Genomic DNA, 27,837 nt, shown 5'->3' with positions numbered 1-27,837 from the left:
AGGCTGTTTTCAATATCTTCAGTTTCATACAATGTGCTATAAAATTTTGTTTATATCTCTAATCATTTCCTTGGGGTGAGTTTCCTAGATGTAAAGTTGCTGAGCCAAACAGCAAGGCAATTTTTAAATGGCTCAGGAAATTTAATTGGGGGAGGAAAAAGCTGCTCTGAATGGTGGTGCCCATCTGCACTCTTTTCAAGTAAACTCATCTGTAATGCTGGAGGGCGAGAACACACTGGGCTGTAGTCACTGAGTAATAGTGTAAGCCCGTGAATTCTAATGTTGGTGATCTTGCGGATTCTTCTTTTTCCTACCCTTTATCCCCCTGGTTTTACACTTAAACACTAAACAGGAGAGAAACAAGGAGAGAGGAGAGAGCAAGTATAAAAAAAATCCCTGAACCTAATTTCTTTCCTTTTGTGTTTTCTTCAATATGGCTAAAAGCAAACTGCAACCAACCTCCCTAAATAACCAACAACCACCAACCCCACCTATCGGGGGCTCTAGCATTTATACACCCTCTGAAAACTTCCCCGAATTCCAAAATCACAGAAACTATCTGCAACTGGCAAAACCATGCCTCTGCTAGAGCACTGGGCAAATCATAGTCAGCTGCTGTGGACAGTCTGAAGCAGCCCCATATTCCACTTCTGAGATTAAAATAATAACACATTCTTATATTTCTGTGTTTTTGAAGAATTCAAATTTCCAAAATTGTCACTACAGTGTGAGAATCAGAATTTGGGCATGATACTTCTGGCTAAGAATCAGAGGATCCATCTGAGATTGGATCCTGTACCTCTGCATCTCAGCCCTATATTGAAAATGCTACAATAGACACTCCATAGTCAAAGTAAACAGTGGTGAAAAATTAAGGTTTAGCTAAACTCAGCATGGAGCTGGTGCTTGAGAGTAGTTTTGGAAGATGTCCAATTCAGTCATAACCAGCATAAGAAACTGTGGATCCTCATTGCCGCATCCATCCTGGGGAGCATGTTTGCTATTGGGATGTATTTGATTATATATTTGGTTATTAAATATATATAGGCATTTGTGTATCAACAACCCATAACAGCATGCACTGGGCATGAACTTTGGTCATGAATGTATGTAGTTATTACACACACACACATACACACACACACACACAAACACACTTGACAACTTTAAAAGCTAAAGGTTTTAATGTGATTTTCTAGGGAGTTGAGTAATTTTTGTGTGTATGAATCACAATGTTTTTCATTTGTGCATTTTCTGTTTTTTTCCCCAAGGCTCACCTCTAAGTTTGTAAGGTTCTTTCATGCACATTCTAAGCTCCCTCCAATTTTTGCTTCCACCCTTTTGTTTTCTGTCGTAGACATAGAGAAATGTTTAGGACTAAAAAACCATATGTCACTGAATTCTGTGTGGCTAAGACTTGTCTGCCTAAATATCCAGGAGTTATTTATTGGGCTACATTTACTTCTTTTATTAGTTCTCCTTTTTACTCCACTTATTTAATTGTGAAACTTATGCTCTGTCATTATCAGCTAGATTTACCCTTCTCTCACCCTCATATTAAACTATCATTTCCACATGCCTAAAGAGAGTGCATGTTTATTTTGTGTCCATTACAGAGCAAGCACATTGAAGCTATCCAATACAGTTTTATTACAGTGAAACAAAACCCAGTGACTTGTGCTCAGTCTCACATTTAAGGCGCTGCTTGTAATTGCTTATAATTCTTCATTATGCTCTGTGTGGGAGATTGTTTTTATTCTTTCTGAATTGGTGTCTGATGGAAGGAGACATTGGTACCAAGTACACAGGCTCTATCTTCTCATTCAGAAAGACGGAGGCCAGACTGGATTCCTGGAGGAGAGATGCAGGCTTGGAGGAAGAATTGGGGTACAATTGGGTCACTGTGTTGCCTGGTTCACAGTTCTATTCTTGAAGGCCTAGATTCAGCATAGAACGGGCTGTGTTACTAAATATTTAGATGAAAAATGCATCCTTAGTGCTGAAGTTTCTGAGTTGGTATGGGTAGGTTTGCAGCTGTCAGCATTAGACTCCAGCTGGGGCTTCATTAACAACCTCTGACAAGGGCAAGGGACTCTGAATTTAAATTACAAAATTTTAAAAGAAGATCAATATTCTAGAGGACTCCTGGGCCAGAAAACCAAGACTGTCTATGTTAAGCTCAACACTGAATTTCTGAGAGATTAAAAACAAAAGCTGAAGATGCCCTATAGCACAGCTGGAGGAAGCTGAGTCTTTGAAGATTCTCTCTCTCTCTCTCTCTCTCTCTCTCTCTCTCTCTCTCTGAAGGACTAATAAGGCATTTGAGTGCAAAAGCAGCATATCCAAAGGTTTGTGTGATTAATAATTATTGTGATGCTAAGAGGAGTAAAAAAATGCTAAAAATATACAGTAGGAGAAAAAAATCCCAAAGAGGCAAAGAAAAAGTCGGATGAAGATGATGCCAAAATGAAGTGAAAGATGTAGTTTAAAGATTTCAGTAAGAACAGAGCAGGATCTGCTGGTGAAGGAAGTCATCAGAGGGGCAATCCACTTCCAAGGAGAGAAGAAGGTACAGAGCGAGGCCGAAATGCTTCCCGGAAGCTGAGTAGGGTAGCTGTGTAGATATTATGTAGTCTACATACATTTGTTAGATTGACGGATGGGTGGATGTTAAACAAAGTGGAAAATCATGAGAAAGGCAGCACCTGGTCAAGGAGCATGAGATGTGGACCTGGTCATAGCATTTGACCTTAGGTCATTTGAGCAGTAGGTCTGGAATGAACACAATGACAGCTGCTTTGTTTGTGTGGCAAGAAGAACCTGTCAAAGAGAGAAATCGAGGCAAGAAAGGGTGACAGCTATAGACTGCCTTTTTGATGGGTTTTGTTGTGAAGAGGCACAGAGAAATGGGAAGTAGTAGATGAAAAGGGAGTTTGGGTGAAGGAATAGCTTATATTTCTGACAAGTGAAACATGTTTGCATATGCTGATACATGTGACCCAGAAATTAGTGATGGGGTGAAGGGAAAGGAGGAAGGGGAGGGGAAATAACTACAGGTAGAAATCAAGTTGCCAAGAAGGCAAAAGGGGGATGGGATCCCATAACAGATAGAGTGATTAGCCTTCAGAAAGAACAAGGTGATTCTTGAACTGAAACAGGAAGGCTGATGGGCCTTTGTGCATGGAATGCTTGAAGCAGTCAGGCAGGGCAGGGGGTGTTCAGGTTGGTGACAAGTGCATTGGGGTGAGCATGAGCATTCTCTTCTAGTCATTTTATTATTTCAGTAAAATAAGAGATGAATTCTCTAGCTGTAACTGAAGACAGGGTGGGGCTGTCAGAGATTGAGGGAGAGGACAATCAGATCCATGTAGTTATCTCAGGAAGCTAAAGGGAATGAAGTTCCCAGAGTAGATGGGGAGGATTTCAGGCCACAATTAGGGTCTACAAGATATGTCTGGCCACAAAGGTGAAGCAACACTAACCATCTCATGTTTGAGGGATTTTCTTCAACAATTGGGAGATGGATGGAATAGGCGACAGTATGGTTTAACGAGAGCTGTGTTTGGTCCCATAGACACTCTGACAGTAGTTAGAGAAGCCTGGACTGGGATAACCACCCATTAACCAAGAAGACATTGCAAGGAAACAGATACAAGAGTATGATTAAAGCATCTGGCCCATAAGTGGAAGTCTTCAGCTAAAGAACAGCTGAAGCTTGGAGGGTAGTAGAAGGGAAAGATGGATGTGAGAGTCACAGAGATGCCTGTAATTTAGACACTAGAACAGAGATCATCACTGAGAGTAGACACGCTGGGGAAGAATATGTGTTTGAGGGGCTGGGGCATGTAGCTAAGGTCATATGAGCCATATTGGCTAGGAAATAGAATGTTCAGGACTGGATGTTGGGAATGAGTGAAGTCAGAGGTAAGGAGAAGACTGTCCAGGTGCTAAATGATGGGAGATGACTGGGCTTCAGTAGACAGTGGTAAGGAGAGGCCAGGGATATGAAAGTAAAGTCCTGTGCTTCAGAATGACTGGGTCTTCTGAAGGTTAGAAAGAGAATTGAGGGCGGAACTGGAGAGATGGCTTAGTGGATAAGAGCACTTACTATTCTTGCAGAGGACCTGGATTTGATTCCTAGCACCCAGTGGTGGCTCACAACCACCTGTAACCACAGATCCAAGGGATCTGATGTCCTCTTCTGGCCTCTACAGGTACTGGGCATGTGCATAGTACACATATAAACATTCAGGCAACACCCTTATACACATAACACATAGAAACAACTATCCCCTTTAAAAGAGATAAATGGCTTTAATTGTGCCATTGTGGTGAGGATGAGGATAGGAGCCTTTTCCATTTTTGAGCTCTGGGGTTCTTGGGATGGGTGAGGAAGAAAATCAGCTTCCCTCGATTCAGGGGCCAGCCATGTGTCAGTGAGAATTTATCAGTGAAGACCCTGGGAAACTTAGTTAGGTTGGAAGGACACTGTAAGGCACTATGGGTGCTAAGTAGAACTCAGACTGGATGATGCAAATGGTTGGATCTGAGCCACATTGTGTGAGTGTAAGTTATCTGGGAGAGCAGGTGACTACTGCCAGTGATACACTAAATAGTAAGAGCATGCATAATATTTAAGTTTTGAAATACATGTGTACTTAGAAAAGATGTGCATGTGTATGAGTGCATTTGTGTGCCAGTGTTTGTATGTGTGTGTGTGGGGGGGAGGGGGATGGTTAGGGGGCTGGGGATCCTGGCGCCTGCTGGAGCTGAACCCTGTGTTCTACTGCCCCCTATGGATATTAGTGAAACTGCAGCTGTAGCACTGCCACCAGCCGTCTTGACCCTCACTGAGTGCTAACAATGACTGATTTCTTTATGGAGCTGTATTGGGGTGGAGGGAGAATCTGGCCAAAATACTTTGTATGAAATTCTCAAAGAACTAACTTATAAACTTTAGGAAAAAGTGACTTGGAATCACCAAATGAGACCCCTGACCCTGGGAAGGAGAAGCCACTGAGGGGAGGCGAGGAACAGATGCACACTTACACGTGACGTATAGCATCCTCAAAGAGAACCAGGTCCATCACGGCATTCACTTCATTGTGGCTCTCCAGGGCTTCCACCAGAGTCTGGCTCAGAAGGTTCCATGATTGCACAGGCATGTACTTGGGCTCACCAATGCCATTTGCAAAGTGACAATACATGTTCAGGCTTTGGGTCTGCTTCAGTATCTCTTCACTATCCTGGAGAGGAGACACAGGGATGAGGTTCTTCTGTATTCCCATCCGGTACCATATATGGTAGAGATACCAAGCTGACTGCTTTCTCTCTCCACAAACTCTGTGAAAATTAAGCATCGGTGCCTCTTTGGACATTTTGTCTTTGACACTTCCTTGGGAGGTGGACTTTTACCATATGTTTAACAGCTCCTAGGATTCATAAATGTTTGTTATTCCTTATGAATTAATGGTGGGAAGTAGAAAGTGAGAGTCATGCACCTTTAAACCACTGTAAGAATCTTTCTGTGTTTAGAAGAGTAGATGAGGACATGGCTGGATTTCTCTAGGCAAGCCTCCTTTGGTAATGTTGTATACAGTGTATCACTGTCTGGTGGCCTCAATTATCCTACAGCCATTTCAATGGTTCTTATTTTCTAACCTACAGAATGGTCATAAAGCATGTCTTGTGAAGTTGGTCCGCCCATAGAGACAGCTCAGTTTCTGAAGAATAAGCTAGTAGCTCCCCATCCTTAATTTTCTGCTTTAGATATAAAGTTGCTTCCAATATTAAAACATTTAGAGTATAATGCACTGTTTATAACACTTTCATAAGGATTCTGCCTTACTGTTTGTCAAATTTTACTCTAGGACAAATATTAGCACATTGTATAATGACTAGTACAATTTGATTAATTAAACAGAGACAACTCTTCATCTCTTCATTAACAATTTATTCTCTAAGCATTTTGGAGGCTTCTATTGTTCGTTTGCACCAGAGGACAAATAGTAAATTATTTGCTTGTCAAAATCTAGATACTTAAGATTTCACATAGGAAGAAATATATTAGAAATAATATATCCTAGGAAGGCTTTCTAAAATTCAGATTAGGAAATCCACGTTGGGAACAGGTAACTAGTAGGGGCCATTGCCAGGGCTAAGTCATGACAGTGTTAATCTTATAAATTCCTTGGGCCAGATCCACCAAACACAAAGGAGGGAAACCAGGCCTGCTGTCTGAGAAAAAGAAGAGAGGGCTTAAAGACTGAGTATCAGATGTTCCCTGACCTTTGATGGAGGTTTCAGGGCCATGGAAAACCCTATCTGAAAGGGAAAGGTGGGAAGAATTGTAGGAAAAAAATGGTAACCAGGAAGGGGCAGTGAGCAGGATGTCATGTGAATAAAAAAAAAAAAGGAAGAAAAGAAAGAAAGAAAGAAAGAAAACCCTATCTTAGACATCTGGGTAGGTTGATTTCAATGCAAAAGAGCTACTTTGTCTAGTTTAAGAAGACATAGCAGGAGTTCTGTCTGGGCTAGTATTATGTCTAACATGTCTCAAGCTAGAGTCATTAGAAAGGATAGAGCCTCAGTTGAGAAAATGCTTCCATAGGATCAGACTATATGGAAGCTTGTAGGGAATTTTCTTACTTAGTGATTGATGTAAGAGGGCCCAGCCCATTGTGGGTGGGGCTACTCCTGGATTAGTGGTTTTGGGTTCTATAGGAAAATATGAAACCATGAGTGAAATAAATGCTTTCCCCTCAAGTTGTTTTTAGACATAGTGTTTTATCACAGTAATAGTTATCTTAAATAGGACAGGTCTGGAGAGATGACACAATGACCCTTCTAGAGGACCCAGGTTTGATTCCCATCACCCACATGATGGCTCAAATCACCTGTAACTCCAGTTTCAGGGTATCCAATGCCCTCTTTAAGCCTCTCAGGGCACCAGGCATGCACATGGTAATAGACACACATATAGGCAAACACCCATACACATAAAATAGAAATAAATAAGGCAAATAAGAAAGGACAGGAAAGGAATGCAGAAATCCAGTTGCTCAACTTGAGAACAAGCTAACCTACTGGGTTGATCCTGCTAGGAGTCAGTTTACACTAAAGATCTATCAGGAGAGAAACCAAAGTGTAGTTTTGAGAAGCCTGATCTACAAAGATTCTTTGATGAACAAAACAAGTCTCCAGTTTAAAAAGCAGAGCCATGTTGTATAGAATGAGAGAGGAAGCCGCCTGATACAGTGAATCAAAGCATTCTTGACAGTGATACTGTGTTTCACTACAAGCTACAAGTCAGAGAGCTTGAGACTTTTAAAAAAAGGGTCTGAATCACTTTGGTAGGAATCAGGCAGTTTTGTCCTGATACCAGTGCTAGGATATGTGCAGCTGCCTTCACACGTGTTGTTAGTTAAGAATAATGGCTGTGTGAACTATATTTTGGTCTCTGATCAAATGATGTGAGCTTTTTCATCAAACCCACACAAGTATCTGTACTTCAAAAACTGAGTGTTGCGACTTTAAAGTTCCAACACAGACCAACTCATAAGACAAGGCTTACTTGCAAAGTTAACGCTAAGTACACAAATTGACTAACTCTGCAGTGCTCACAGGGGACCATCTAAGATGTGAGAGATCTGAACATCAGGCTCCATAAAAGAATAAGGGATGTAGAAATGAGGGTGTTTACCTTGAAAACAGCCGGCCAAAAGGAAGCAACTTGAAAGTCTTGCTCAGCACCTAAAAGTTGGCCATGTAGACGGGATGGGCTGCATGTTAATTAGGATGGTGTCAGAAGTACGACAGTTTAGAGAACTTTTTAGAGCAGTGGTTCTCAACTTTCCTAATGCTGTGACCCTTTAATAAAGTTTTTCATGTTGTGGTGACCCCCAACTATAAAATTATTTTCATTGCCTCTTCATGACTGCAATTATGCTACTGTTATAAATCATAATGCTAATATTTTTGGAGTTAGAGATGCCAAAGGGTTTGAAGCCCACAGGTTTAGAATCACTGTTTTAGAACATTATGTGCACCATCTTCAGAGGTGCACATCTCAGGAGAAAATATGGAGCCGATCCAGAGAAGGTACTGCAGTTATGGGTGTGGGTTGTTTCCTAAAGGTCCACCTGTTGGTAGCTGGGTCCCCAGTTGATCATGTAATAGACAGTGGGCTCTTTAAAAGGTAGGGCCAGATAGAGGTGGTGAAATCACTGGGGATGAAGCTTTCTGAAGCTCATGATTCTAATCTCAGGCAATGAGTTGTCAGCTTTTCTCTATGTAAGGAGAAAAGTGAACCTGAGCTCTTGATTTCATCTCCTTTCAGCATGCTGTCCCATCTGCCCCTGTACCTGCCATCACTGTGAGTCTCCTCACAGAGACCAAAACAATGGGGCCACCTCATCTTAGACTGTCAGCTTGTAGTGTCATGCTCCAAATATACCCATGTCTAAACTTCAAAGCTTAAGATATTTTGTTAAAATGACAGGGAACAGGCTAATTCACTACACACACACACACACACACACACACACACACACACACACTCACACCAGACAGGGTTTGGTTCTTCCAAGTTCAAGAGAGGACAGAAAACATGGTGGCTCCACAGAACATGCTGGGAATGGTAGTGTTCCAGTGTCAACACTTCTCAAGGCACATTCCATGTGCCATTCTCTCTGTAAGTTAGGAGCTCTTGACAAAGACAAATGAGTTTCAGGGTGCAACATGTTTGCAAAATGGTGTGTGATTTAGGATGATTTCAGATTTCTGGGTTTAAGCATTAAATATACCATGAGTTTCCAAGGTAGGGGTATAATATGAAGGCCCTCTCCACTTCTTTTCAGCTATTCAGAAGAGCATGAGTTAAGGATCACAGTCACAGAACTATGGTATATCAGAAAAGGGGATCACATGATGGTGTGTGTTTGCAATCTCATGTGCAAGAAAGTGGATGCAGGAAAGCCAAGGGCTGCAAGCCTTGCAGGTGATCACCAAAACCACTCTAGTTCATGAAGTGAAGGAAAGTCTAGCTTGGGCTGCATAGTGACTCTGATACAGAGTGGATTCAAGGACAGTTTAGTTGTATAGCAAAGTTTTATCTCAGAGTGAAGGAAGATTGAGGAGAGAAAGGAGACGAGAAGGAGAAAGAGGAGAAGAAGGAAGAGGAGAAGGAGGAGGAGAAGGAGGAAGAAGAAGATGAGAAGGAAGAGGAAGAGGAAGGGGAGGAGAAAGAAGAAGAAAAAGAAGAAGAAGAAGAAGAAGAAGAAGAAGAAGAAGAAGAAGAAGAAGAAGAAGAAGAAGAAGAAGAAGAAGAAGAAGAAAAGAAGAAAAGGAGGAGGAGGAAGAGAAGGAGGAAGAGGAAGATGAGAAGGAAGAGGAGGAGGAGGAGGAGAAGGAGGAAGAGGAAGATGAGAATGAAGAGGAGGAGGAGGAAGAGGGGGAGGAAGAGGAGGAGGAGGAAGAGGAGGAGGAGGAAGAAGAGGAGGAGGAAGAAGAAGAGGAGGAGGAGAAGGAGGAGGAAGAGGAGGAGGAGGAGGGGGAAGAAGAAGAGGAGAAGGAGGAGGAGAAGGAAAAGGAGAAGGAGGAGGAAGAGGACAAAGAAGAGGAGGAAGAGGAGAAGGAAGAGGAGAAAGGAGGAGGAGGAGGAAGAGGAGGGGGAGAAGGAGGAGAAGGAGGAAGAAGAAGAGAAGAGGAGGAGGAAGAAGAGAAGGAGGATGAAGAGGAGGAGGAAGAGGAGGAGGAGGGAGAGGAGGAGGGAGAGGAGGAGGAGAAAGAAGAGGAGGAAGAAGAAGAGGAGATGGAGGAAGAGAAGGAGGAGAAGGAGGAGGAAGAGGACAAAGAAGAGGAGGAAGAGGAGAAGAAGGAAGAGGATAAAGGAGGAGGAGGAGGAAGAGGAGGGGAGAAGAAAGAGAAGGAGGAAGAAGAGGAGAAGAGGAGGAAGAAGAAGAGAAGGAGGAGGAAGAGGAGGAAGAAGAGGAAGAGGAGAAGAAGGAAGAGGAGAAAGGAGGAGGAGGAGGAAGAGGAGAAAGGAGGAGGAAGAGGAGGGGGAGAAGGAGGAGAAGGAGGAAGAAGAAGAGAAGAGGAGGAGGAAGAAGAGAAGGAGGATGAAGAGGAGGAGGAAGAGGAGGAGGAGGAAGAGGAGGGGGAGAAGGAAGAGAAGGAGGAAGAAGAGGAGAAGAGGAGGAAGAAGAAGAGAAGGAGGAGGAAGAGGAAGAAGAAGAAGAAGAGGAGGAGGAGGAGGAGGAGGAGGAGGAGGAGGAGGAGGAGGAGGAGGAGGAGGAGGAGGAGGAGGAGCCAATGAGGGAACAATCACCAGTAGTTCTTCTCTCTGGTTTCTGGACAGGAAAATACAGTTTCAGTCATTAATATAAAAACACCCACTGTCCAGAATCATTCTAAATGTTGTGAGTTTCAGAATTATTCCACATTTCCAGTCATAAACACTTTCAAAATGGCTATCATGGGAGAGATGGGGGCTCACAGTGTCAGGATGCTGAACACTACCCAAGATGTCACCTGGGGAGCTAGAAAGATTCTCAGTATCATGTAAGTACCCAGTATCAGATGCTTTCTAGGGATCCATAGATATGAAATCTGTGAATAAACTGTGTCTTGCCCATCATTTTTTTTTTTTTTTTTGACCAGGCAAAGTCATGATAGAATTTTCTTTTTGTAACCCAATCTCTGGCTTTCCTTGACTTCATGAACTAGAATTGGTGATCACCTGCATGGTACTTATTATTTTTCAAATATAGAAACAGCACAGGCAATACTTACATCAAAATTTTTCTTGAGAAATTCTGTTTGGATTTTGTCAAAAAGACTGAAATCTTTTTCTTCTACCATCTTATCCCGATAAACCCGATTTGACTCATGCAGATAGAGCTTTACTATGTCCTGTGTAGACTTCACACATTCCACCGAGGAGAAAAGAATGCCCTTTCAGGAGAACAGACAACAAATAATGTTAACAACATTTTGGAAGTGTAACGCTTTCTAGAGCAATGGGTCTCAACTTTCCTAATGCTGTGACCATTTAATAGAGTTTGTTATGTTGAGATGGATCCCCAATTATAAAATTATTTTCATTCTTACTTCATAGCTGTAATTTTGCTACTGCTATAAATTGTAATATAAGTATTTTTGGAGAGGGAGGTTTGCTAAAGGGGTTGTGACCCACAGGTATATAGAATCACTGTTCTAGAGCATTATATCCAACCTGGGATGCTTCCTCAGGATTATCTCACTAAGGAGGGGGAACTTAAAATGTTAACAAGGAGATTTGGGGGGAAGACATGTCATATTTCATTCCTACAAGGTTTGTTTTACACATTGATGCTGGTAATAATTGAATATATAAAATCAGAGCAATGACAGATGATAGGAAAAAAATAGCTTGTCTTTGCAGGTCAACAGCCAATATGTTCATCTCTACTGAGTTCTTTTCTTATGTATTACAGAGATGTTAATCTGTCAGCTCTCTTTTCTGTTATTAGTCAACACATGAATATCTGCTTTCCATGAAAAAGCAAATGGAGGCAGATTTAACAACTTCAGGGATCCTCTATATAGCTTCAAACCCATCACCTGGTTTAATCTATTACCTTCCTGACCTGGAGAAGATGGGGTCACTTAATGGTTCCTTACTGTTCATACAAGAATACTCAGACTTAAGCACACAACACAAACATCTTGTCCTAGCATTGCTATGGTCTAGTTCTTCACAAACATCCTTATCATTGCTTCCCAAAACACCTATTTTTTTACTTTTACTTTTGTTTTTCTGACCATGCACACATTTGTGACCCATCCTTCCTTCTTTGCTTTCTCTGCTCATCTGTCATGATTTCATTCTAATGCCTTTGTGGAAGACTTATAACTGTCCTCTCACCTGTTCAACAGCACTCATAACCTCTGATATGTCCACATGTTCTTTTCTGTATAAATCTCCAAGATAGAGGAATTATTAGCTCTTCTGATTATTTCTCCAAGTTCATTTACTACAGGTCATAATAACTCTCTCAAAGGGAAGCAGACAGATTTCAGTGATTGTAGTTGATTCTTGTCATTGTATAACCAGTGCCTAGCATGCTGCCTGACAGAGATTTACAATGGATTCTCCTTTTGAAAGATTTATTTAAAAATTGCATATATGTGTGTGTATCTGAGTGTGGGCATATGGATATAAGTTGAAGTATCCAGAGTCCAGAGATACCAAATCCTCTGGATCAGGGATTACAGAAAGTTGTGAACTCCCTAACATGGGTGCTGGAAGCTGAACTCAGGAACAATACATGCTTTTAAACCACTCTTTAGACACCCGAAATGAATTTTTATTGAAACAAATAGTGGGCTAGTATTAAATCTTCTACACATTGTCATATGGCATAGCAATAAATCTCTCATCAAGATTTGTTTAAGTAATGGCTGACTAGCTGATCCTAAACCCTCTAAGATCAACAAGAAAAGATAGAAAAGGTATTTTAAAGCTTCCTATTTTCAGTCATTACCTAGAGAGTAACCAAAATAGTGAAGACCTGAGGGAATAAGAAGCCAGAGAAATGAACCACTTTTCCTCTTGAGACTTTTATCAGTTCACCAACTATGGATACAAGTTAGGACAGGAAACAGATGGAGACAAGGGAGAGGTTAAGATGTTGCATGATCTTTTCTTGTCTCATGGAGTGGGAAGGGGAGGATGAAAACTAGGTACAGGTTTACTAATAAGGAGAACCATGCTGAAAATCTATGGAGAGGCCCCCAAAGGGTTGTGGTCATGTCTTACAGGGATGGGGGCCAAGGGGTGATCAGAGATGGGTAGATAAGCAGAAGTATGTAACTTCCAAAGAAAACCATCATTGTCTAGTCCTCAAATTATCTGCCTATCGTAAAGCCAACCAGAACTGCATATCAAACAAAAATTATGATGGACACCAGGACCAGATAAGACTGAATGACTGAAATAAAGAAGAAAAGAAAAAGAAGCAGCTGGGTGGTAGTGGAAAATGCTTTTAGTCTCAGCATTCAGGAGACAAAGGCAGGCAGATTTCTGAGTTCAAGGCTAACCTGTTCTACAGAGTGAATTCCAGGATAACCAGGGCAACCTTGTCTTGGCAAAGTCAAATGATGATGATAATGGTGATGGTGATGGTGATGGTGATGGTGATGGTGATGATGATGATGATGGAGGAGAAAGAAGGAAGAGAAAGAAAGAGAGAGAGAGAGAGAGAGAGAGAGAGAGAGAGAGACCCAATTCATAGAAGATCTAGGCATTGGACTGAACAAATACAAACTTCCATGAAACTCTGATGGATACAGCATTCACTAGAGGAATAACAAAAGCAAACAAAATGTATATCTTGAAAGAGGGTGAAAATAAAACAGCAGAAATACACAAAAGTTCCACAGAATTCAAGGAGAGAGAGAGAGAAAGGAAACAGAATGGGGGAAACATGTAAAAGTAGTACAGGAAGCCTGAACCTCAAATGCATGACTATGTATAACAACACGAGCGAATGGACAGTATTCTGAAAAGGCACAACTGCTAGGCTTGCTTTCTAAAAGTCAAATGTATAGATAACACTAACGTTTATTCTCAAGCATAAGAATATAGAAAATATGAGCATAAGACAAAAAGAAGCTTTTCTTAACCATGGGTTCTCCACCCATGGTCCAGCCAATCTTGGATAACAAATATTCAGAAAGAATTATGTTTGCATCACATGTGTACAATTTTGGCCATTAGTCTCTAAACAACAAACAATCACAACTACCTAAGTAGCATCTGCGTTGTGTTAGGTGTTTTGTGTAACCTGAAGATGTATGCAGATTACATCAAGTTCCATGGAACAGGCAGAGGTTAGAAGATTAGTGTATCATGCTTGAGGCTTTGGCTCAATTTCCAGAATTAGAAAAAAGATAAAAGTAACAACAAAACTACTCTGATATTTCATATAAAGGACCCTGAGACTTTCATATCTATGAGGGGTCATGGATCCTGTGTCCTGTGGACACCAAGACTAAAGGAATATGGATTAGTCATGCTATCATCAGACAAAGTTAACTTTAAAGCATAGGCTATTTTGGAGATAAAGAAGTACATTTAATATACAAGGAACAGCTCAAGAAGGTAGGCTAGTTGTAAGTATATCCATATATGTGAGGAAATAGAGTTGTTCAAATATCCATTTTCTTTCAATATAACTTCAAAGTGTACAAAATAAATAGGAAAAAAAAAGGAAAAGGGATGTCTATATGTCCATATCACTTGGGAGATTTTCACAATCTGTCTCAAAGGCTTGCACAACATAATAGATTTTTAAAAAAAAAATCAGTATCAGTAAAACCTTAAGTTATATGAGTTAAAAATGTGTACTAATTGATGTAATGATTAAACTATACCTAATGTCTGAGAACACAATTCTCAAAACTTCATGTTAATTGTATTATGGGAAACATGGCAAATCTCAATGAATTTCGATGAAATGAAGTCACATGGAATTTGCTGAAATTAGGTAGTTATCAGTAATAAAAAAGCCCAAAACTTCTAAATGTTTGAAAATGAATGTTGCACTGAAGGTTGTAAACCATAAACCATGCAACATGGGAAAGAAAGCCTGCGTGTTGCAAATGCAGTCAGAGGAAAATTTAAAACCATAAAGTGAACACTACAGAAGAGTAGAGAGGACAGTTATTGAGGTATGAAACCATATCAAGATATGAGAAAATAAATGAAAAGAATTCCATGTACAAGTTAAATAGGAAAGTAACAAATGAAAGAGTAAATATTATATATATATATATATATATATATATATATATATATATATGCATCAAACCAAAATAATAAAGTCAAATGTTGGATTCTTTAAATTTTCATTAAAAAATACACACAAGGACTGGCAATGGGTAACTTCTTTGCAGAAGTGACAAAAGAGAAAAATGAATGCCACAGATAACTGTCTGTGGCGGCCATGAAGCCTACTGTGTAGGTGGGCTGCCACCAGCCAGATAAACGTTTTAGGGGAAAAGACAATTCCTCAAGAAAACCAGAATTCTGCCTATAGGAAACCTTCAAAGACAGTATAAGGACAACAGGACTTTTTTTTTTGACTAGTTTTAAATGATACTATGGTAAATATATGATACAAAGTAGTAGTATTATATGCATAAAAATTGAATTCATAATTTTAATGTTCTACTAAGAAAACTCTAAGTGGCTGTCAACCTGTGAGGAAAGTATGATGTAATGTTTCACAAAATTTTCCAGAAGTAGAAAAAAATGGAACAAAATCCAAGGCATTTTATTTAGATTTTAGAACCTTAGGTTGGCAAGAATGGAGATTTAGCAATTCAAATATAGAAATTATGTAAGTTAGAAAGTAGAATCCAAGGAAAGGTATAGGTAGTAACCAAGTCACTCCAAGAATTCAAAGATAGTTGATTTATAATTCAAAAGTAATTAACATAATTTAGCACAGTATCAGACTAGGGAAGAAAAAAGACTTAATAATTTCAATCCAAAAATGAATTTGTTAAGTTGCTATACTTAGTTGTGAATAAAACTCTTAATAAATTATATTAAAAAAATCATCTTACCACAGCAAAAAGCACATTCAGAAGCCTATGGAAAACACTGTGTTGCTGAGCTGTTAAAGTGTTTCTTTCTGAGAAACTAGCAGTGTGAAGGATTCTGCTCTCAGCATGCCTCAACACTCTACTGGAAGTTGGAGCAAAAAAACCACACACAAGAAAAAGAAATAAAAAATTAAGGGTTGGAAAGAAATATAAATGTAACTTTTGTTTGTTTGTTTTTGAGACAGGGTCTCATCTATAGTTCAACTTGCTATGTAGACCGTCTGGCCTCAGGCTCATGACTTTGTCTACAATGCCAGACTTGATGGCCTGTACTATCTCACCCTGCCTTGAATGTTACTTTTAAATCCAACAATACAACTAAAGAAACAATGAAAGAAATGTTGAATGAATTAGTAACATTCACTCAAATTTTATGGTTACAAAGTTTAAAACTAGGGCAGAATAAACTGTGAGGTTAGAACACTGGACAATATTGATGGCTAGAAGGTAGAGGAAAGAGTCAATGAAAACCTTAGCGTGGAGCAAGGTATGATTACAAGATGTGGTCACTTGTGATAATTAAACCAAGCCAGATACTTGGGACCTGTGTAATTTTCTGCCTGCATGCTGTACTTCAATAGAGTATAACAAAAGAAAAATTTAAAGAAAAAAATAAAAAATAGTAAGTTCCTGTGGCCCTAGCCAGATGTGTACCTTGGCCTCTTTCTCCTCATTAACTCTCCAAGGTATGAGGTATCCTCTATAAATAAAATGTGGAGGGTGAGATAAAGTGCCACTTGGGAGTCCTGGTCTCTGAGGTTTGGCACTTGACAGTGAGGGGCAATCATTTCTTGACCTTTATGGTTCCTGTTACAGGAAAAATTGGTTCATGATTGCTGTGGCCACAGCCTATCAAATTCTACTGTGATTTCAATAGATGGAGGGAAGTAGATACAAAGGCTTGAAATGAGCTAGGTTCTATAGGAAGGATATTTCTCCTGTTGTCTCTTTAACCCCCAATATCTTGTATCAGGCCTTCAGTCAAGCTACCAAGAAGAAAACAGGAGGCAGTGGTCAAGGTCTGAACTTGAAGCTGTCCTCTGTGGGGACATGGGTAGAGCTGTGTAGTTGGAGTTGAAGGAGGTAGCGCTCTAATGAGAAATGTACTTTTCAATACTGTGGCAGCTGGCTGACAGCTGATAGGATGCCAAGGGGCCAGGCTGAGATACAGAACCCAAGGTGTTGCCACTCAGGCTACTTGAATTATGCAAAGACAGGCCAGGAGAACAGGAGACTTGGCTTCTGTTCTGGCATCTTTCCTTTTTTAATTGCCACTGCATCCATTGCACAAAACAAGGTTGGAATAGAATATCCACTTTCTGGAAGGCATTTTGTGGCTCCAAGTTACCTATGGAACCTGACAATTGTATTGTTTTTTAATGGAAATAGAGACATCCCTGTGGACCCATGAGGCACTGGCTCCAGGATGCTCTTGAGCATCTTAAACCATGAATGCTCAGGTACTTATATAAAATACAGCAGTCCAAGCATATAGCCTATGCAGATCCTTCTGTATACTTTCAACCATGTCTAAATTATGTGTAACAGCTAATGAAGTTGATAAAGTCAATAGTTGTTATATATTATACTATTAGTAGAACACTGATCAGAAACAAAATAATCTGTTGTGTAAAGATCCAAGTTTTCAGAGTATTTTCAACCCACAACCAGTTGAATCCAGTTCTGTGGAATGCAAGATTAAAGACAGTTGACTGTAGTCAATATTTTACCTTCTATGGGTGTTGAGAGGATTAAATGAGTTGATGAGTGTAAAGGTGTAGTCCTGTGCTTGGGAAATATTACACACTAACGTGAAACCTTTTTACAGGGGCCTATCTTCAGGTCTCAAATTATCCTGTAGTCTTATCTTTTGCCTCCTTGCTACCTGCTGTTGCTCTTCCCACCCACTTCTACCTGGTTTGTTAATCTGTCAGTACCACCTTGTGCTTTCTGTCTCCCTGTCCCTGCATTCACATCCTTATTTCCTAGCTAGTAACTTCTTTAAGCCTCTACTGAATGGAGGTAATAATATCTGCCTTGAGTAGGGTTTCTACGGCTGTGGTAAAACTCCATGATTAAAAGCAACTCAGGGAGACCTGGGTTTATTTTTCCTTCCTGCCTGACTGAGAGAACTAGGGCAGGAACTCAAGGCAGGAGCTTAGAAGCAAGAACTAATAAGGAGAGGCCACGGAGAAATGTTTCTTGCAGGCTTGCTCCCCATGGCTTGTTCAGCTTACTTTCTTATACAACCAAGGGATTGCCTTGCTTATGGTGGGCTGGGTCTCCCACATCAATTATTAATCAAGAAAATGCCTCCCAGATTTGCTCGAAGGCCAATTTTATGGAGACATTTTCTCAATTAAATATGCTCTCTTCCCATATACATCTAGGTTTGTGTCAAACTTGATAAAACCAACTTAAAAAAAGAAAACAAAGCCCATGTATTCCAAAGCATTGAGGTGAAGTGTGGGTTTCAGGATATCTAGATGACAAGGCAAATGTCCAGGTAGGAGCCTAAGCTTCTGATCATGGGTGGTTGACCAGTTCTCCTTTAGTACTGCCACTGAAGAACAATGTGAACCTGACCATTTTTACCTCTTGCTTTTCATTTAGGAAATGTAGACATTAATATCTAGACTCTATCACACTGCTGTGAGTTTAAGCATGGGGTTGTGATGTAAGCAATCTCTCTCTCAACTAATGCTCAAAACATAAGAGCTAATTGTGAGTAAGCACATACTTTGCCTTGGTCTGTGAACCTCAGCACCATAGGCTTTACAGGGTAGTGGGAGTTTTGCTTATGATATTTTTAAGGTAAGATCTGACTGTATAGTTTAGTCTGGCCTCTAACTGAGTGTGGCAGGTGGGTTTCAAGCTGGAGACCAGCCTAGCAGATTTTTTTCTAGAAATGAACCTGGAATTTGTAGGGCTGAGGCTGTATCAGAAGATGGAAATGACATTTAGAAGTATTATAACATGTTTTTTAACCTATGTGGTTTGGGAGACATTCCTTTTCATCATGAAAACAGTGCATACCACAGGTGATGGAGGGTTTTAAAGTAATTATTCTTCTTCTTCCACCTCTTATTTTTATTTTCTCTTCTTTTTCCCCTTTCCTCCTTCTCTTATGACTCCTTTTCATTCTCTTTTTCTTACTTGTCAATCTTCTTCCATTTTCTTTCCCGTACACTAGAACATTAGGAGTACACTAAATAATATAGCATTGTCTCCCCAGTGCTAAGCTTTGGAACAAAGGAACCAACTGAGGAACATGTTCTGTTCACTGAGAAATAGTATAGTTGTAAAATAAAACTTTGTTTTGTTGAATTATTCCCCACAGAGCCCATGACACTCCTTACCTATTTATGATCCCAACTCCATATCCTTCTTGTCTATGTTGAGGAAGGTTTGCCATTCACCGTTTATAGGATCCTACGAATCATCTCTAAGATTTCACAGTATCTCGTGGACTTACTTGGAAAATATTGGCGAAATCTCTGAGATTGAAGATGTAGTGAAACTTTATTGCTGTGGGCAGAAACGTGGTGGCAATTTTCTGGTGGAAGGTGACAGCCAAGTTGATCAGAGGAGGGATGGATTTCTGCAGGGTGGGGGGAAAGTTTCCAAGCTTCAGGTGATGGGTCAGGATGGTGCTGTAGATGGAAGAGAGGGCATCAGCCCCTGGGAAGCAGAGGGCAAATACGCTGAAGTGACGCTGCAGGGGAAAACAAGGCATGAGGGAGAGGAGTAAGCGGGATGTCTCTTATCGCCCAGTGAAGATCACTGCTCTAGACTAGGGACAGTGATCAAAGATTCCACATCAAAGTTTAGGTTGAACATGAAGTGACTAGGAGGATAATGGCATTGAAGCTTTGATCAAAGATGGGGAAAGAATCTGACTCCAACTCTGAGTTGACACCGTGTGTCTCTATTCTCTTGGATAAGTAATTCCATCAATCAGAAGTCTCTTATATTAAGAATGAGGGAGTTGAGTTGTGTGAACTCTCGGAACCCCTCTAGCTCTAGATCCTTATAACACTGATGTTTCTTTCTTATCTGAGAGATGCAAATTGGTTTGCTACTTTAGTAGGCTGGGAAGAGGAAAGGCCAGTTACCACTAATAATCAAAGGCCATCAGCTCAGATGGATAACGTCAGGACTCAGAGGTAACACCCATGGCTGCCCACTTCTGTACCTGAAGCCTTGGGTTGATGGTAAAGCTGCCTGCAGTGGGGTTCATACAGGAGATGTACTGTACATTCATGATCTCCTTCAGAGACAGCTTGTTCCGATCATACCTGAAATAGATGCCTCCAGTGAGTCACCTGTGGTGGTGTACATCCATAACCCAGGTACTCAGAAGGCAGGAAGCTGTGAGTACGAAGGCTGCCTGGGCCACATAGTGGCACTGTCTCTAAACAAAACCAAACAAACTTATATTGAGAGTAAGGGCTAAGGTAAGTAGCACTGTCTCAAGGTGAGGTAGAACAATTTCCATCATGTTTGCATGTTTGATTGTGTCTTACTTACTTTTCTATTGCTTGTGAAAATACACCTATGACTAAGGACGTTTATAAAAGAAAGCATTTTACTTGGCTTAGGGGTTCGGATGGTTAAAGTTCATAATAGCAGAGAGAAGGAATGGCTGAGAGTTCACATCTTAATCCATAACCTGAAGCAGTGAGAGTGTGTGGAGAATGGCACACTCCAAGTTTGAAACTCCAAGTTTGACCTCAGTGACACATCTTCTCCAATGAGGACACACCTCCTAATCCTTCCCCATACAGTTCAACCAACTGTGGACTACATATTTAAACATATGAGCCTCTGGGGTTCATTCTCATTCAAACAACCAAAGGCAATTAAATAAAAAAAAAAGTAAAAGTCTAGATTTACTGAGAGATTAGGAAGAAATAATAGCCCAAGACAAAATTACAAGAATACCAATATCTACAGAAACAGTCCAGGAGGAGAGCACAAAGAAGAAAACTTACAGAAAGAAAAAAAAAAAAAAACCTCAGGGGAATGTGGCTGCCCAGAAAGCAATGGAAGCCAGCACTCTTACATTAGAACTGCAAAGAGAAGAAAGACCTTTTTCGAATAGGGGCTCTTGTATTCCACCAGAATAGTTAATAGGTTTGTAGGATTAGCTCAGAAATTGGGTGTTGGGAGGGAGAGAATAATCAAAGAAGAATGCATTACAGAGTGAGTTGGAAACTGGGCAGGAAACAAGGACAGAGAGGAAAATTTATACACAGAAGAGAGACTAGCCATAGGAAAATGACTTTTAACAAACAAAACAAAAGTTTCAATGACATGAAGGAGCCAACCAAGAGATGGGGGCTAACTAATGCAGAGTTGCAGGATCAAGAGTTAGAGGAACTATTACATGGGAGTGATGCTTCAGGTGAGATGTCATAGACGGCTGGGACACAGGATTTGCAAGGCAGTGAGCAAATTGTATAGAAGCAACGGTTGACTTGGCATTAGTTTCCTCAGAGAAAGCCAAGTCATCAGCTTTGGTACACTGGGAATTTGAGGAGAGAGAAGAGGGTCTGAAGTAGACACTTCAGAGACAGTACATACAAATAGAGAAAGCAACAGGGCAGGATTTCTGTCAAGTTGCGGCTTTCCACTTAAATGCCTTACCATCACTCTGTGTTTCCTATGGTGATTAATAGCTCAAATCTCAGTGCCTCAGGGCAAGATGCTAATGGTATTTGACAGAGATCTTAGGAAGGACTGAGAAGCAACGCAAATTGGCATCTTCACTATGGCCTCTCTCTCATTTCTCTCTTGAATCCCCCCCAACCCCATCTTTACAGAAGGAAGAAGGGGAGCCAAGCATGTTTCAGATCACTGACTTTTTCCTGTAGATTGTGTTCAGTGTCTGCTATTAAAAACTAGGCTGTTTCAAGAGAAACTAAGACTACATTGCTCTGAAGACATCAAACTCATGCAAATCAGCTGCGAGTGTGCCTGTTATTATCAGAGCATCTCTGTAGGAGGCCACAGTGGAGGTGAGTAGGGAGTTTAGCTCTGTGGTTAGAAGAAATCTCAGAGAATGCAATTTTGAGATGTTTTCATTTTAAAACTATATGCCATAACTTTATATTTGGTAGGTTTCTATACATGTGTATAGCACATAGCCAGTAAAATCCAAAATCCAAAATCCAAAATCCCCCTTCTAGCTTCTGTCCACTCCCCCCACACACCCATCCTTCCCAATCTCTATAGCTCACAAAAATGAGTCCTGCAGAAAATTGTAGCTTCTGTTTTGGGTGAGAGCTCAGTACCCCTCTGACCTGGAGGCCCTGTCTGAAAGAGAACTCCAAGAAGCATAGAAGCCCCTGAGGAACAGGGTTTACTCTGGGTTCCCTTTGTGGTATCAGAGCTAACAGAAATTTGTCATTGAAGCACCTATTGAGCTGAGCTGAAACTCTTCTGCAGGGACACTTACCAGTGGCCATAGTCTAGGTGCTGCCTGATGACAGTGTGGGGCTGTACTGTCCCATAGGCATCCACCTCCGGCATGTTCATGTCATCAATGAAATAGATGAGTTTCCTGTTGCCTGGGGGGCCATAATTCCTGCCAGCTTTCTTTTCTAGAGGTTTCTCCAGGACAGCTGAGGAGAGATCCAGTTAGTTAGAAAAGAAAGGCAGAACTTCAGAGATGAATACTGAGGCAGTACAAGTGTTCACAACAAGATGAGGTAGCATCTCACATATGCACAAATAGCAGCTATTGCACTGGTAGGTTGGTCATTCTGTGGGACCAGGAGAGGGATCTGGAGTGACCAAGAAGCAATGGTGGTACTACCTGCTGGGCACTAAGCATCTTATAGTATGTGTTGTTAGGTTCTTGCAAATGTTTATTACCCCATCTAATTCTGACAACATAGAATAATGAAACAAATCATATTTCACTTTAGAGCTAGGAGTAGCAAGGTACAGAAGTGCTGAACAACATTACAAAGGGAAAGCCAGGATGCAGAACAGAGAAGTTAAGCCCCAAAGCCCATGTCCCTGCCATACTTGTGGTTCCCCAGCTCCCATTGTTTATAGGTTAGAAACCGAAGATGCATTCATGGTCACCAGGCCAGGTCCTTAACCCCAAAGAGATCTACAGAAAACTGTACCCCCATAGACCTTTCCATTGTGCCCAAGACACAAAGGGGACTAATGGCCATGGCTCCTAGCCAGAGCTTAGCTGGGGGCCCCTTTTGACCTGAAAGCTGTAGGAGGAATCACTGGATATTTTGCCAAAAATCTTGGCAGAATTTCCATCTCCCGGGGTTCACAGTGAGGGGGGTAGAAAAACAGCCTCAGAGAATGTCTGAGAGCATCCATCAGTGCCCTTGCCTGCCTTCAGTCCTATGGTCCCCTACTGGTGAAGAACAGTGACTTTCAGAGAACTAAGTACAGGCACTCTCCTGGATTCATCTCTTCCATTATCAAGCCAGAGGGAAGGAATCAGACACACAGCTTCCAGCCTGACGGGGCTTGTTGAGAACAAACTTAAATAATAGGGTGGAGAGTTAGGATTTACTTCTTTTCTAGTAAAGCAATTAAATATTTATGGATTGCAAGAACCAACACTTTCTTCTTACAGCTGGGAGCCCTAAGAACCATCTGATTTCTTCTCCTGGAGAACAAGTTTGTAAACAAGGAGAAAGTGTCAACAGACAAGGAAGGTGACAGATAGAAAGACAAGTTCCTTCAAGATGCTTGAATATTCTAATTTCCTGGGCCAAAGTTAAATTAAGTGTTTCAAATAGGAATTAAATTTAAATTTAATTAGCATGCAATTAACATACACTATCAACCAATTAATTATCCAACACCTTCTTCCCTCCCCCCAAAAGATATAACAACTATATATGAGATCTGTCAAAATGAAATATAATTAATGGGCTGCCAAGGACATGCTTTCAGAACAGTCCTGCTAATAGGAAAGTTCTCCTTAGGAATTGCTTGTTTCTCCAACCTCCCAAGGCAATGCTATTCAAATCAGCCCCTTGAATTAAGCAGACCCTGTAATTTGGGTTGATTAAGCTCTTTAGCCATCTCCAAGACGGTGGAAGGAAAAAAACCCAAAAAAACAAAAAACCACCCCAGTTAGCAAGAAGTGGCCATGGAGAGTGCTGGTTGTCTCAAATGGAATTTTTGAAGTTCTCCTCAGAAAGACAGGGGGAGCGAGCCACGGTCCTCAGCCTTTCAAAGCTCACTCTGCTTCTGCTCACATCTAGGAGGGAGTGACACTGAGTGGTGGTTCTGTACCCAGGTGGGCCTGAAGAGTGGGTGTGGCTTAAGTTTGAGGGATGCGGTGGTCAGATGCTGATGTTGCAAGACAAACAAGAGTGATGAGGAGAGCAAGCCCCTCTGAGCATTGCTGGTTGAGTTCTGACCTGTCACACACAGGTCTGAGTCACATCCGCTGCATTTATGCATTGCTGAACTTCTCTGAGACACGCATAGAATGGCACAATTCAGTCTCTGGCTTCAGGGAGCAGTGCTGTCTTCTGTGGGAAGACTATTTCAGTATTACTGTGGCTGCCATCTTTGTGCTCTGGCTGACACATGGCAACCACACTACCGCAGCTGGACATCCTGATTTCCTCCTCCAATCTTTTCACTAAGTTCTCAAAACAACTGGGGAAGCCCTGTGAAGAGTGACCCAGATCATGTCAGTGCCCTGCTTAAGCTTTGCATGACATCTCTCTTCAGGCTGAGCAACCTCTTCACCCTCTGCTCCGGATACCTGTTTCTGATATAATCACTGTTCATTGCTCCAGAGCCCATGCTCTGGATGTTCCCCAGCTCATATCCATGTCTTTCAAATGCCAAAATGCTTTGTTTCTTCATTTATTTACTCAGATATGCCCCCTGCCTAGTAAGACTTTCATGGTACTCTAATTTAGAGAGCCCCATCTGTGATGGTTTGTACTTGGCCTAGGGAGTGGCACTATTCGGAGGTATGGCCTTGTTGGAGTAGGTGTGTCACTATGGGAGTGGGCTTTAATACTGTAGTCCTAACTGTCTGGAAGTTAGTATTCTGCTAGCAGCCTTCAGATGAAGATGTAGAACTCTCAGCTTCTCTTGCACCATGCCTCCCTGGATGCCACCATGTTCCCATCTTGATAATGGACTGGATCTTTGAACCTGTAAGCCAGCCCCAGTTAAATGTTGTCCTTATAAGAGTTGCCTTGGTCGTGGTGTCTGTTCACAGCAGGAAAGCCCAAACTAAGACCTCATCTTTTTCCTACCTCTGCTAAATTTTTTTATAACACTCAGCACTAATAATTCCTGTACTCAGAAGCTTAGATTCTCATATGAAAAGAACAGGTGAGATAACAAATAAAAGGATAGGAATTATTTTGCCTTTTTATAGAACATTCTTTAGCACACAGAAGAAAGCTAAGGAATTGTTTATTTGGTTGAGGGATGGATGAATATATATATTATAACAAGCCCCGAGAAAGAGCAAATGCAGTTCTTATCTCCATATTGGAGTTAAAGGTACAGGAGCTAAACAAGGCAGGTTAAGCTCCTTGTTGAAACCAGAATCTAGCTCTTTAGCTATTGATCCATTCCCCCTCCCCCCACTGGACATAGGAGTGACTTTTCTGGGCACTATAACAAACTACTTGATGAAAGCAAATTAAGTTTGAGGGTATAGTCCATCATGGCAAAGGAGGCAAGAAAGAGTTGGTCCATTGCAAGGATCATCAGGAAGCAGAGAGAGAGGTAAAATTGCTTTATTTTTTTATCCAGGCTAAGACCCATGCCCTTAGAATGGTGCCTTTCATGTGTAGGGTGGGTTGTCCTACCTCAGGAGGTTAACTCATTCTAGAAAATTTCTTATTGATATGTCTAGATGTTTATGTTTTTGGTAAATCTATATTCTGTCAACTTCACAATAAATATTAACTACCACGTTGGGTGAGTGACTCCCTGTGCCTTTAGCCTCACCCTCTCTGGGTTGCTTCTGACCATTCTGGCTCTCCAGTATCTAGATTCAAGAGTGATGCATTCATACACCTGTATGGTATGCCAGAGACCTGATGTGGTAAGCAGTTGACATGCACTGTGTTACTAATCATCTTAGAGCCCCCTCCCCTGATGAACTGTCTTTACTTCTCAAAATTATTTCAGGAAAGAAGTCTGAGTTTTAGATAAATCAAGTGGTTCTTACAAGATCAAATGACTACAAAGAGGCAAAGCAAGGGCTTTACCTCAAGTCTGCCCGGTTGCAGACTCTCAGGAAACCACAGCTGCCAACCAAGTCTGCACAGGCCTCGAAGCTGCTTTCTGCCTTTAGAAATTCTCAGCTCATTGCCTGCTCCATATTTCTTATAGATAGCATCAATAATTAATCATGGCGTTCCTTGCAATCGCATGATTTGTGTACTTGTGTTTGAACTATTTTCCTTTCAGATTATTTAAGTTTTTCATATGTTAAAACTTTTTGGTTGTATCTGTAAGGTCTTTTGATGTATTCTTTCAAGAAATAGCTTGCTTTGCATGACTATAAAAATCATACATATTCATTCTGGAAAGATTAGAATGCATAAAAATTCACAGTGACAAAAGTGACAATTGGCCAAATTTTTTTTTTCACCTAGCAGTTAGCAATTCCTTCAACATTCTTGTGTCCTGTACTTTATTCAAGATACTTGCTTTTATTAGGTTTTTGGATCTCTATAAACCATAATTTCTTTGAACATACTGCTTATATATCTATATTTCAGTTTTCATGTAATGTACTATATAATACTTATTTTCAGTTTCTTTGGCAACAGAATCTTAGTATAAAGTGCAGGCTTGCCTTAAACTAAAAAGCCTCCTGCCTCAACCTCTGGAGGGCTGGGATTGCAAATGTAAGCCATCATGTCTGGCTCTATGGCAAATTTCTCCATCTGATAATAAAGATGCTTTTGAAACATGATTTTAATGACTGTGCTGTGCTTCATAATTTATGTGGTGACTTCTCCGTTGTCTGAAGGTAGGGTTCATAGTTTCATTGTGCTTTGAATCACTTACAATTCCAAGCAGAATTCTTGCTCACTAGATGATGGATTGCAGATGACCTAGCATTAATTTGCATCATTTTCCTTTTAGGAAGATGTGGAATAAGGAGAGCTATCTACCTATAGCAGTGTAAGCACAGCACTCCTTTGAGGCAGGGATTTGAGTAGATCTTTTAAGGTAACCAGTAACCTTAAGTTTTAATGGGCAGGTTACAGAGACTTGTCTTACACTTTCAGACATCTGAGTTTTTCTTTAATTAGTATAGTTAAGCTTTAAAGTATTTGTTGAATTAATAATTCAAATCTCAGTCAAATAAGAGAATACAGGGTTACCATTAGCATGAGGTTCAGCCAGCTTCTTCTCAGTCCATTGACCTTCACCAAAATGAGTAACGGGTCCTTACTCCCCCTTTTCTATCTTGATCAGTCTCTGACTCTTTACAAATCTTATTATTTTAAAAAACGTATTCACATTTCATCTGAAGCGAAAATGACTACTCTAATATCTTTTTAGCTATGGTTAATGAATGCCACCATGTCCAGTTGAGAGTGTTTGTATGTAAATAACATATAGTTGGGTCTTGTTTTTTTTTTTTTTTTTGATTCATTTCTTCTTCTTTTAACAGATGTATTTACAGCATTGACAATTAAAGTGATTATTGATCTGATTTAGAACTAAAAAAAACTTATTCACATTTTCAAAAAGAATGAAAAGAATGAAAAAGAATGAAAAGAGAGCCAATGGAGGAGACACAGAAACAGATCTATTAAAACAAAGACTGAAAGGGACCATAAAGGAATTTGAAAAGAGAGACATTTGTCACAGTAATCTAAGATGATGTAGTTATCATAACCCATGAAACTTATCTCACATTTGCCTTTATAAACCACCTTTTTGAAAGCTCAGAGCTAAATTTATGTTTAACTCCAGTAACCACAACTTCTTAGACAAGCAGTATAAATAATCCTACCTCTTCTAAACAAAAACTTGTTTCAGGTGACAAATTCTTGAAGGTCATAGTTATTCACAAAGGAGATATAAAGATATACAATAATTTTCAATGGAGAAGATATTAAAATAAAGCTAAAATGACCTTTTATCACAGTGATCTGTGATAGAACCCAAGGATAAACCATTTGTTTAGCCAAGGGAGAT

At 40.5% G+C, this 27,837-nt stretch overlaps 1 protein-coding gene across 1 annotated transcript in view; it reads right to left on the bottom strand.

Moving 5' to 3' along the window:
- Positions 1 to 27,837, bottom strand: part of Dnah9 (dynein axonemal heavy chain 9) — a 315,133-nt gene that overhangs the window by 115,475 nt on the left and 171,821 nt on the right. The window contains exons 39-43 of the mRNA XM_076935264.1: positions 22,112 to 22,277; positions 19,847 to 19,949; positions 19,127 to 19,366; positions 10,792 to 10,953; positions 5,050 to 5,246 (exon numbers count right to left, since the gene is read on the bottom strand). Coding sequence (XP_076791379.1) covers positions 5,050 to 5,246; positions 10,792 to 10,953; positions 19,127 to 19,366; positions 19,847 to 19,949; positions 22,112 to 22,277 — 868 coding nt within the window. The remainder of the gene's footprint in view (positions 1 to 5,049; positions 5,247 to 10,791; positions 10,954 to 19,126; positions 19,367 to 19,846; positions 19,950 to 22,111; positions 22,278 to 27,837) is intronic.

Source organism: Arvicanthis niloticus, chromosome 6, assembly GCF_011762505.2.
Source record: "Arvicanthis niloticus isolate mArvNil1 chromosome 6, mArvNil1.pat.X, whole genome shotgun sequence".
NCBI classification, from domain to species: domain Eukaryota; kingdom Metazoa; phylum Chordata; class Mammalia; order Rodentia; family Muridae; genus Arvicanthis; species Arvicanthis niloticus.
Note: the sequence above shows the minus strand (reverse complement) of the source record. Positions and strands in the feature narration are given on the sequence as shown.